This window comes from Seriola dumerili, unplaced genomic scaffold (assembly GCF_002260705.1).
Source record: "Seriola dumerili isolate Sdu_G_001 unplaced genomic scaffold, Sdu_1.0 BDQW01000301.1, whole genome shotgun sequence".
Taxonomy (NCBI): Eukaryota; Metazoa; Chordata; class Actinopteri; order Carangiformes; family Carangidae; genus Seriola; species Seriola dumerili.
Window position 1 is genome coordinate 2,224,896 of NW_019174556.1, and position 13,099 is coordinate 2,237,994.

Here is a 13,099-nt window from a genome sequence, read left to right on the forward strand (position 1 = left end):
TTTTGATTTGCTCAGGCTGTTTCCCCTCAGCCGTGACTCTAGCCGTTTATGCTGTGATTGCTCTTGACATTTTAATAAGAAACTTTCCTGTGCTGACCCCAAGGTACCCACCGCTATGTGTTCTGAATCACAAATGAAACATAACAGAAGCCGAAGTGCAACTGTAAACATTCAGAAATCCACCGCAGTCTTCCCTTTCAAATTCAGATTCATGTTTTCCACCCTTTGCAAAGACTCCGCTGAATTGTAAACAAGTCAAGTCGGCAGAGTTTCACTGAATGCATGTGTGTACACACATTATAATTCTGTCTATATTTTTGCAATCCTTTGAACATGAATCCATTTCTTTGTTTTTGAGTCATACACTGATCATAGCGGATGTTTGCAAGGCCTTCCCCTATGCATCTGTTTTTGTGACAGAGCAGGTGTGTAATCCCACAAAATGCAAACATTTCCCCCCCATTAAAAAGCAAATGCGCCAAATTAATGCGAATCTCATCTTTGAAGCTCACACAGCCCTCCCACTTATCAGTGAGCAACACAGATATTCATCTGTCAAGTTTTGTTAAGCATATGCACCGTCTTAATTATTTCAGAGAGCTTCTTGTTAGCCACTTCAGTTATCAGGTGGGATTTGCTTCTTGTTAATTTTAGCTATTTTTCCTCTTTGGAAGGCAAGAGTAACGAGGTGTACAGGGCAAGAGGCATGATGGAGTGATAAAAGGAGGAGGTGTACTTAATGTATGTCTCAAATTATCAAAACACTAGAAAAACCTTTAATGGCAACCATTTCTGCAACATCATTTCCAATTTCCTTCTCATGTTTTTTCTTAACCCGTTACACCCCAATGTTTGTGCAAAGCCTGATAATAATATACCTGAAATAAAAAGGTTACTGCTTTTCAACCCTTTTGATTACAGGCATAACCCTGGTCTCTTTTTAAAGGTGAAACTTTATTTTACAACTAAAATTTCAGAATAACTTAAATGACAAAAATGATTTTCACAGATAGACTCAAGTGATGTAGATCTTTCAAACAATCTATCATTTGTCAAGGTCGTGTGAAGATTGAAACCAAAACACCCCTAAAATAGCACTACCAAGGACTAAGTGTCCCATGGCTTGAACTTGGTGGGGAAGTGTATTTTGAAAGGTTAAACTGGTCTGTTAAAGAACTCAAACATATATTCATTTATTCATTCATTCATCCATGCACTCAGATGTAGCCTACCTCCAACTGGCTAATGAGCACCACAGGAATGTTTAGAGATGACACATTGAACCAGGGTCATTCTAATGCCTCTGCAATACTGCTTAACACCTAGGGCGCAGTGTAACATTGGTTATGTACCTAATGATCCATAATATGGCACAAGTGTGTGGACATTCAGAAAGTATGCAGACAACATTACACCCCTATTTGATAACTGGAGTATCTCATTCCAAAAACAGTATCAATATGCTTTTATAATAGTCCCCAGCCTTTTGCAGAGGATTTCTACAAGACTTTGACACCTGACTGCAGGAATTTGCTCCTCCCATTCAGCCACAAGAGCATTAGGGATGTTGAGCGGTAAGGCCTGGCTCGTGGTCAGCAGTTCAAGTGTTGAGTGGGATTGGGTTTGCAGGTCAGTCAAATTCTTTCACACCAAACTTGGAACACTTCTTTCCGGACCTCATGCATAAAAGTTAATTTTTGACTTTAGAAATGATAGTTTGACCATATAATCTGAATTCTAGGTCATCTGGGTAGTTTTTTCCAGAGCTTTCAACCACATCTCACGGACTAGTTTATGTGGATGGAGGCACTAGAAATGGCGTTCCGCAAACCATCGACACAAAACTGTAAAAATCACAAAATCATTAACATTTTCCTTATTTGAAACTAAATGAAATGAAAATGAAAATAGCCAAAATGTGTCCATATACCTTTGGCCACAGACTATTTTTCTATCTTTCTATCTAGCTGTATGTCTGTGTATCCATAATGACAGCAGTCTTGCCTCACCGCTGAGTTTCGTTTACAACATATCTCCCCTGCCTATGCTGCCAGCCAGCATGCTAATGGCATTCTGGGAAAATGAAACGTATGGCACAGGTGAAACTCTGGAAACAATAATAACACCCGTAACGTTTCTCCAGAAGTCTCACATATTAATATGTAAAACAAAAAGCCATTGCATTCAGAGCTAGAACCATTGTGGCACTGCACGATTGGGGAGACAAATAGCCGCCCCACTAACTTATAATGAGCAGAGCCTTTGCTATCTATTGGAATTCCAGGTCTATTTCCTATAAGTGTTAGTGAAATACAGAGGGAGTGTTAGAGGAGAGATGGTGGGGGTGGAGCATGGAGGGAGGTGAGATCTGAAAGATTGAAGATGGATTTCTGTGGGAGTGGTGTGTGGGCATTAGAATGCTGATGGTGCAGGAGAGCCTGCGACTTGAGAAATCACTCGTCTGTATCATTTCTCCTCTCAAACCCACCGTCAGGATCACTTTTGCTGTTGGGCATTCGTGAGTATCCTGAGACCTAGACCTCTTACACATATACTATACACATATGCGCCTGTATGTACCGTCAGCTAGTGATTTCCCCTCAGTAACAACGATAACAACAGGAATCTTTCTACCCAGTAGATTTATAAAACTTACATCCACACACTTTTTTTTTTAATTCACAGCCAAACCAAAAAAATGGTCTATAGGCTTTTTAATATTGAATTCAAACAAATCCATGTCTGACAAGGAAATAACGTACAAAGTCAAAAGCAAGTTAACATAAGAAAATGTCTTTAAACAAGTCAGTGAAAGCCATTCAAACAGACATCAGGATACAGTGAACAGAGGGAGCATCATTTTATGACTCCGTTGCCTTCAATACACAAGTGATGTATATCAGAACTGAAATGATAGATAGCAGAACAAACATTTCTTTTTTTCTACTTTTGCTTGTCACTTATGTCAGTCATTTCATCTTAATCCTTATCATTTTGACGTAGGGTAAGTCTGAGAGTGTGTTTCAATGAGACAAAAAGTTGATGCTTCCCTAGGCTTAGCATATGTGGTGCAATGGGGCAACCCTCCCATTGACCAAGTACTGCACTCTGCCACTTAATGCTCTCAGGTTTCTGGTCCCCTGTTTCACAATTTTAGACATCACCATTGGCTCAAAGCTTATGTACAGAAAACACATGACAAAAACATAGTATAATACTGTATGGTCGTCACAGTATAACTAGTACTGTACTGTTTTGTATTATAGAAAATGCTGTGCTTATGTTCCTGATCCAAGATCCAAAAGTTGACTTTAATCCTTAATTGCTGTGACAGCTCCTCCTTGGTTAGAATTAGTATGAAATATAAGTGCATGTCACAGTAATGGACTGCGCATAAGTATGTGCATTTAGTTCAACAATATCCCTCCACTGCACCTCATTACTTTATTCACAGCAGTGAGAGCACTGGTGAGCTAATCATAGCTCAACCAACCCATAGCATTTTTTTTTCACCTGTCCCAGAATGATAGTGGGTTCTGCCACACCTGTCTCCTGAGCTGTAACAACACTCACATAGTGTGAAGATGGTTGTGGCAAAGGCAAGATTTTTGTCTGCCCTGATTTCCCACCCTTCCCACCAGGTGACAGAAGAGCAAGGTTACACAATTGCACTGATGCAAGTCTCTTCTCTGTGGAGTGGAAAAGATGCAATATTCACAATTCACGCAGTACGCATCTCTTCAAATCAGCGATCCAGGATTATAGCGTTCTGGACAAAGGAGTGCTTACACAGTGTAGGTTTCAGATTGTTTACAAAATTTGCAGCCTGGTCATGTCCACTAGACCCCCGAAATGTAGTCTCTTTCCAGGGGCGATAGTGATGAATTATCTGCCCTCAGGAAGCCATAATTCACCATTGTTCTCCTTCACTCTATGGACTGGCAATTAAGTTTGTAATTGCTGCAGGTTATTTAAGTGTGACTGACAGACTTACATGTGATTTTTTTTTTTTTTTTGGTTAAATGAATTTTCCCTTGTCATTTATAACAGTTAATCTTCTTTACCGTCTTTCTTGCTGCTTCAACATTTATAATTCTGGGATATGGTCACAATGTTTGCTTTACATCTAATTTAAAAACATGGTTTGAAAAGTTAAACAAATCTCTGTCATCCATGTTGTTAATTGAGCACTTCTCAGTTTAATGCCATCATTTGTATGCGTGGACAAGTGATAACTAAACTGGACAGAGGAGATTTGTGTCCATGTTAGCATACCCATTGGGTAGTATGCATGCAATCTATGCTCTCTCAGTTTGTGTAGAACATAAATGTGTTACTGATACTTTAAAGGCATTTTAATAAAGTGCTATGAATAAAGAGAATTAGCTGGAATCACTGCTCTTAATAATTCCTTTGTCAACTCTGCAGTAATTGATTTGTTTTTGTTATGTTGTTAGGCTATTACCGTTATGACACATCGCAATAAAACTCTATACTAAAAACAATATATTAAAGGTGAATTAATTGTGTAGATAAAAATAAAAATGTGTATGGAGTATTTTTTGTGCAGATAATTACTAGAAATTACTGAGGGATGCTTCAAGACTGAAAGCTGCCTCTAAACAAATATGTGGTGATGCATGTGTGGGAATCCACTTTTTTCCCTATAGTGTGTTCTTGTGTCTCAGTACTGGTCTCATGTGAATAATTCCCTCTATGTGTAAGATAAAGAACCTGTCTGCTGTGCTTTCTATACTGTTCCCTTTGGCATCTCATCAGATATCCTGGTGAGTAGCAGGGGTCAGGGTCCATTTACTGTCTTATAAAACAACCAATCCCCTGCCAGTTTTGTCTGAAATGATTCCATAAACAATGATATAAGTCGCAAAGTCTGCCCCAGTTAAAAGGCCTTATGGGGAAATGACACCTTACAAGCAATTTGCACCCCTGCCTGCTGAGAGTTTTCCTCCTCTTTTTCACTCTCCCTCTTGCTCTCTCTTTCTCTCTCTCTCTTTCTCTCTCTCTCTCTCTTCCACCCCATTATGTTACTAAAACCATATTCATTACAACGCCAATTGATATGTAATCATTGTCAAATGCAATATAGTTAAGTCTTCTTTGGTTTTATTAATGATATGACCTCTTCCCCATCTCTCTTCCTCTGTATTCTAGCTGAGGAAGGCAGTGATGGACCACATCTCAGACTCTTTCCTGGAGACCAACGTCCCTCTGCTGGTGCTCATTGAAGCGGCAAAGAGCGGAAACGAGAAGGAGGTCAAGGAGTACGCCCAGGTGTTCCGTGAACATGCCAACAAGCTGGTGGAGGTCAGTCATGAATTAAACATGGGGGCACACATACATCTCCTCATATCTGTTCTTATAAATGAAGATTTCAGCTAACACACAGAGCAGTTGCTCTTTCTGAGCAAGACCAACCTTCCTCACTACATAGAAAGAGAGATAATACACTCACAGGTGTTTAACTACCTGAAATATTGACAAAAATATGTTTTATTGTTTTTTTAATATCTGGTAGTGGTTAGTGAAACTTCAATAGAACATCCTTAGTGGGAAATAAAAAAATATATATATTATAATGTAAAGCAGATGTGTCATTAACTTGAAAAATTACAGTACCCATGTAAACTATCAAATTCCTTACACACACAAACACACAAACACGCACTTCCCCTTCGTTGGGATCCCCAGATCTTGTATGCACATTCTTTCTCTCACTGATTGAATGCCATACAAAGAGTTTTTCTCCCAAAATGGAAAAATGTTGTTATAAATAATTTGCAATGTGGTAACTTAGCTGAATCAAAGTACATCTCACTTCTAAACATGCTCTTCTTCTTAACTGTATGTGCAGACATTTGTGGCTGAAATCGCATTACAAACCACAGCTTCAAGCTTCAAACATCATTGACTTTTATTTTGATTTTAGAAATAACAATCTGGGCGTGCAGCTGAGCGTGCAAAGCTCAGCTTCTTTGAATAGTGTTGCTGCTCACAGCCAGAAAATAATGTTTTGTCTTTTTTTCTCTTCATATTATGGTGATGCAACTAGCCAATAATGTGTATTGGTCAAGCTACAGCTTGACCTTACGTAATGCTGTCCAAAATGTAATTTAGACAGACCTGGATAATACATGAGTATTTGACTTTTGATTCAGTTACATACATTTAAGACTAAACTGTGTGTGATAGTGACACTATTCTAGTGAATCTGAAATTCACAAATTTGTAACTGCCTTCCACAGCACCACCTCTCTGAATGTAAACAAATAATTATCTGGTCATCATAGCAACTGTAGGTCACATAAAGATATAAATAGTATACTTACCTACAGGATATATAATAACAGGCAGTTATTATTTACCTGTGTGAGGCTACAGGCACTGAGAGCCTCCACTTACACACAGATCCATTGTTGGTTCCTCAGGCTTGGTTTGTAAGTTAAATAGATGCTATGGAAAGAGGCTTTTACTCGTAAGAATGGGAATTTAATAAATGTCAAAATCGTGCAGCTAGAGTATGTCACACCTCATGTTACTGCATGGAAAGTAAAGCAAAAAGTGTCACTCAGCTTCACTTCATATTGAAAATTTGACCTGAAGTCAAACTGTGAGAAGCTTCAAATTCATTTGGCTGTTCCATCTTGGTCAAAACCCAAATCTGAAGTTATAATCTACAAGTATAAATCCCAATAGTATCGTATTGTTGTTCATAAGATGCAACATCATTCCACATTATTTTCTGATAGGCTCTGCTGTATCATGATATTTGTGTATCTGTTTGAAGCAAAGTTCCTGACAAAAAATATCAAAGTGTATCTGTTTTCAGTTAAACACATTACTGAAACAGTGAGGTAGAGCACAAAGACCCAAGTAAAAGAAAGAGCATTAACATATGACAGCATGGGCCCATCACCCACTCCAGGTGTTTTTGGAGTCTCTAAGTGTGGACGAGCACTTGACTCTTATCATAAGACCAAACGAGTCATGCGAAGTTACCCATGCAGGCTCCATGCGTTTTGTTTATGGCTTTATGATTGTGGTACTTGGTACTGTGGAAATATAGGGTGCCAGGACTGTTAGTAGGCTCCATCTAGTCCATGTTTATACCACAGTGACTAAATATTCTCAAGTATGGCTTGGCTATCACTTGCAATTGCAGATGTTATGCAGACTATCCATGATGTTAAGGCACAGTCCATCTTTATAAGCTATACAGTGGTGATATGGACAAAGAGCTGTTGTGTTACTCAGATCAGCTTTGATTCTTTTGTCAAAATGTTTACACGTTGACCATCTCTTGTTTCCATGAGAGGTTTGGATAGAGTTTGCTTCTTTGTCGCCCCCTTCTGCAGTGCGATATAAGCAAAAGCCCTGTGATAAATTCCTCTGCCCTTTGATGGGACTTGCCTATTGTTCTCGTGGCTCATTCAAAGGAGCCTTTAGAACCCTTTATGTGCGTCTCTCTTAACATACTGTTGCTTAAAACAGCAGTGCCGCTTCCTTTGACATCAGCCGAGAGAGTGAGTGATTTGTGTGCCCTTTTCGGTCTGCTCCAGCTGTTTGCTGATGAGGGAGGATGTGACTGATGCTGCACTCAAAAGCTGTCCTTTGCATTCGACAATATTGAAAGTTTGTTTAGGCCAAGGACATTTTACGCAGATGGATTCGGTTCCTCTCATGGAAGAAAAACAGAAGACATGTTGCATTGTTTTTGCCCTTTGCAAATTTTGGTTCATGGATATGTAAAGCATATGGCAACAGTGAGGTACACAGCAGTTGTTTATATGCTAAGAAGATAGAGTGTAAGCCCCCGTCTAAGCAGAAAATAGCTCATTGACTGTGAATTGGCTTATCACAAGCTTGTGCGTTGGCAGTGTGTTGGCAGGAATGAACCCCCATACAGCTATTTGTGCGCAATCGTTGACAAAATCAGTTCATTTATTTAAAAAAGTTATTTGTGTTAAATAAGATTCAGCTTTGTGGGGAAAGTGGAGAAAAACTACCAAATTTCAAAAAAAAAAAAGAAGAAAAAGATTACACGCATGGAATATGGTGCATGATTATCTGATGTGGTCATTTGCATATTTTTCTTCACTTTAGCTGGTGCATTTTCTCAGCTGTCACAAGGGCAATGTTTTTACACATTCTACTTGGAGCATGATAGCATGGATATCCTTGATACAAGATATTTACAGGGTTGTTACTAACATCTTGTCAATTCATCAGATTTTAGCTGCTCGGCACGTCCATGATTTTCCACATCTGTGCTTAATCCTTGGACAGAGAAGCTGAGACTGAGAATCTCATGGAGAAAGAGATTTAAAGTGTCAGGGTACTACAGAGACTGCTTCAGTGTCAATCAGGGGCTAGCAGGCTCATGTTAACACTAAGGAACATTCCCATGGTTGCCTCACGCCACTATGTCTCACCTGTTGCATGATGGTTCGCAGTTACATGGGCTGGTAACATGGCATATTGACAAAACATCAGTGTGGTGGTAAGGTTTGGAGTAAATGGGTTTTATTCCCTAAGCCGATAGAGGCCTTTTACAGGGTGAAGCATGTTTCAAATACAGCAAACATTTGAACTCTGAGAAGTGAAGCCCTAGAAGAGATACTTGTCAGTCCATGGGTCATAAGTCAACCAAGACTTATTGGAAAAGACATGTTGCTGACCCTGTGCTAAACCACAGCTCTGTGATGTTAAATAGGTTCATCATACTGTAACTGGCTGAGCAGCACATGCATATGAATGTCAGCTTCATGAGATGATGAGGTGCTTCGTCAATAAGGTCCCATTAGAGATCTCCAGCTGTGACTGTAAAATCACAGTTAGACTGTCTTTTTGGCCAAGTGATGGAAATGAGAAATCTGTGTGGATGGACATGAACGGAGCTCTCACACATTAAGAGTTCAAATCTTTTGAACAAACTTATTAAAGGAGAATCACTATTACCAGGGGGTCGGCTCATTAGACTGTTTTACGTTTTAATACTGTAGTTTCACAAAGAAACTGTTTAATTTAATGTCGGCATGTTTGATGGTGTTTTTGTTCATGCAAATACGACAATGTTTTCGAGAGAGAACTGAGAATTAAGTGTACAGATGAGGATGTCACCACATGTTAGGTGCAGCACTATTTTGCAGCTGTGCAAACTGCATAGTCCCTCTGTACAGGTTAATTATTGATAACTCCAACACATACAATATCCATCCTTCCCTCCAACATCTAAAGTGTGTTTCTTCATAGTTGCTCTCCCCATATATCACGAAGGGTAGTTATATCATAATAGGATGTTACCCTTTTGTCGGGGTGAGAATGTACATTACTGGTCCTTGCTAGCTAGATACAGCTAGCTAATACACTCAAGGCAATCCTGTATACTTGGCAATATCATTGTCATTGCTGTCATTACCATTATTCGTGCCATCACAGACACGGTCTTCACAACCGCCACCATCACAATCCTCTAATATATTAGACTAATTAACATCATGATCAATGTCACTGCAGTCATCTCCCCTGATGTCAGGGATGAGCTGTCTTAAGCCATTAGCCTGGAGTTTGGACACGATCAACAGTATCGCAGGGAAAAGTGCCTTGCCTGTTTCATTTCCATTTCCATATCCAGCGTCTCTCGTTTCTCCACCATTGTTCTCTGTTCACCTCAGTGAAGAGCTAAGATCACCTCGAGGGCTCTCCTAATCAAATCAAACTCATTACACCATCTTGACCAGCGACAGGATACCAGTAATTATTAAACTGGGTATATCATTGGCTTAATGACATGTAATGGCTCTGTGAAATTTAATGCAATGATCTTGCCATAGTTAGGAAAATGTTCTCTATGATTCCCGAATTAAATTTTGCGTTCGCGTAGGTCATGCCTTCTTGTTTAGCTCTTTACTTATGCAAAGAGTTTCACATTCACCATGTACATATGTACAGTATGTGTGTAGTCACTTACAACCTTTCACATGTGCAGTTATTCACACATTAATTCACACTCATTTTGGCAGGCAGAGAAAAGACTCTTGCACTTCACCCATAATTTCCATAATAAGTGACTTCTGACAATGTTTCTTTCTGTGTGATAATGATATTTTAAGTGAACTCCACACAGAGGTTGTATCATTTCAGCTCTCTCTATTTGTCGCGGAAAAGCAGTAAGAAGTGGGGGAGGTATTTTAAAAGTAAGAGATCGGAGCAGAGCTAGTTATTCCTCAGGGTTTGAGGGGTAAAATTGTGGTTTTCCTTGTATCATTGGTCTATTAACACAGGATTGTACTAATTAATTCCCAAGACTAACTTTAATGAGATGTACCTAATCCTAACTCAGCAGAAATAACTTCCCCATCTATAACGAGAGCCCCCTTTGACAGGTGTTTCGTTGTGGTAGTTGACAGTAATCCATTGGTAGAAGGAAAAATATTCTATATAAATATTTCCCATCTCATTTAAAATATCACTCTGTGCATTATTTCATATTTTAAATCGACTGAGACATAGTCTTCTATTTCCCATGTTTTAAGTATAGTCTAGTTCATTTTGCAGAGAAGTATCACAGCAGTTATCAATATTTCAAGTCAAGCAGCTCAATACTGGCCACTATTAATGGAGATATTATTATTTTTCCCTGAACGAATGAGAAATTATCTTCTAAAGTTATATTTGAATTATTTGCTACAGCAATATCATAAGTAGAACATTAGACTTTTAATAAAAATTTTCCATTATTAAGGGATTCAGTAGATGTTTTTTTTATATTCACAAACTGCATGTGTTCAAAATATTTTCTTATTGCTAAGCCAAATCCATCAGTGTCACATATTAAACAGAAGCTATGACATAAAACACTCAAAAAAAAACATTAAACTAGTCCAGTCCACGCCACTGTACAATCCATGTCTTCTCACGTAATCGTTCCCACATCTCCTCTCTTTCCCATTAATTATTTAAAAATCAGGAATTTAAGCGTAAGATTCCAGACTTCTCATCCAACACAGTGAACTTTTCATCACACCCCATTTAATCATCACTATGTGCTCACATTGCTAAGGGAATAGAGCATAAAGTCCCTCGACCGTCATAACACAAGTACATGCATACAGATGAGTGACGGTGCTCATATGCCGCTGTCATTCTCCTCCGTGTAATTCACCATTTGCATACAGTTACTTTAAAAGAATGGAGACATTCATAGGAGCTGGGGATAGGCCAGAAGTGGTGTGTTAAATTATTGATCCATTTTGGGAAGGGGTATACTGTAGAATTAGTTGAGTAGAGTTTTCCTCAAAGAGCAACTAATCTTGCCACATTATAATGTGGTTTATTTTTACAGTGCTGTTTAAAAATGTCCTGTTTGATGTTACCTTTGCTCATGTTTAATGCTGATGTTAGGCCTGATATTACGTGTCAAATGTGTGTTGATATGCAGGTTTAGTTGATTTTGGTTGGTGGGTTATGTGTCCGTCTCACTGTCTGTCTCTCTTTTCCGTTTCATTTTCTTTTATGTGATGTAATGAATTTAATACAAAGAGCAATAGACTAAATAAAAGTCTAAATACAATTTTATAAAAATAAGAATATTGCTTTGTCTTCCCCCATACCAGAGCTATACTGATCTTTCCGTGCCATTACTCCCCTTCCCTTCCATGCTGTTTGTACGTCTGTATATATGTATTTGTTATGTATTTCTTTCCCATTTAACACCATTAAGCACAGACGGATCACCACTCTCCAGTTTTTACTTCCTTACATCTGCCTCTTGATGCTCCAGCCTGAGCTCTTAGTGCTGCCCACACTGTTATGCTCTTGTTAATTCAAACACAAGATGAATATCCAATCTTTTAAAGTTACCATAGTTTCTTTTTATTGCCACTGCAGTGAGAATCTATATGTGCCAGCAGTTCTTGGACATCTAAAGGACGTTACGCTCCATCACTATTGTAATGTCAGAGTGAGGTTTTCCTCTGACCTTGACTCCATGTTGGAGTCTTTCTCTTGAACAGCTGTGCCGTTATGAAGGACACTCTTCATATCTCTTTATCTCTAATGGGACCTTATCTCTGCAATGCTTTTTCTAATCAAGAAGAGAATTGTTCAATGGGTAGACAAGTCTCTAATGTGTGTAATGTGTGTAATGTACTCCACTTGATGCGGTTGCTTGGCTCCTATTACTGCTCTGCAAGCAATGTTATGTATTGTCTTTGTATGTTGTTTTGATTACAATTTACTCCCCGTGTAGGGCTTTTGTACTTGCTTTTATTTGAATCTTTTGTGAATTTCTCTCTACCCTACTTAGCAGTCTTTTACTTGCTCTCTTATTTTACTTGCTGTTATTGATACCTGAAATCTACATTAATGATAAATGTTTTTTTTTTCTTTTTTTTGCACACAAATGCTGCAGCTTAATCCACCAAACTGTGAATGCGTTTCCACTATACATACTGTAGCTGCATTAAGTTGGGCTGTTCACTTTACCTTGATCAGTTCATTAGCTTTTCTTACTTTGGATTTACAGCAGTGACCTTACTTTGGACATGAGCAGAGTCAAGGGGAAAGACATACCTTCAGTAATTATGCATAATCAATACGGAGTTGAATGTAACCAATACTGAATTGGCCTTCAAGGCTCAGCGACATGAGACGGACTGCAGCAGTAAATATTATTCTGGGGGCCACTGCATTAAGCACTTTACTGGACAGTTAACCGGGAAGTGGATGGATCACTGTTGGAACAGATCTGTTTGTGATGACCCAAACCTTTAGGCCAACATTAATCCTCTCTTTTCATACAAAGATATTAGCCTCACAGGAAATCTGCCTTTGGAAGATGAAGCCACCGAAGTGCATAGAAAGATACATCACACCCAACTAATCCACCGTAGGTGTTTCTCTTTTGGAGTTGTTTTCAGGTGAGCTCATCGCCAAAATAAGAAAGGAAAGGGTGCAGATGTTCAAACATTCTCTCTCTACTACAGATTTCTGTCATTTGGATTCTTGTCTGTGCACTTTGCCTTCATAAAATATTCAATGCCCCGATTTTATCCACTTTCATATTAATTTTGTTCATTTA

General features: G+C 38.8%; 1 protein-coding gene across 3 annotated transcripts in view; it reads left to right on the top strand.

Annotated features, from left to right (window-relative positions):
• The window catches only part of ctnna2 (catenin alpha 2), a 314,274-nt gene that overhangs the window by 233,945 nt on the left and 67,230 nt on the right, over nt 1–13,099 (top strand). For all 3 annotated transcript variants that reach the window (XM_022758453.1, XM_022758454.1, XM_022758455.1), the window contains one exon: nt 5,173–5,325. In XM_022758453.1, coding sequence (XP_022614174.1) covers nt 5,173–5,325 — 153 coding nt within the window. The remainder of the gene's footprint in view (nt 1–5,172; nt 5,326–13,099) is intronic.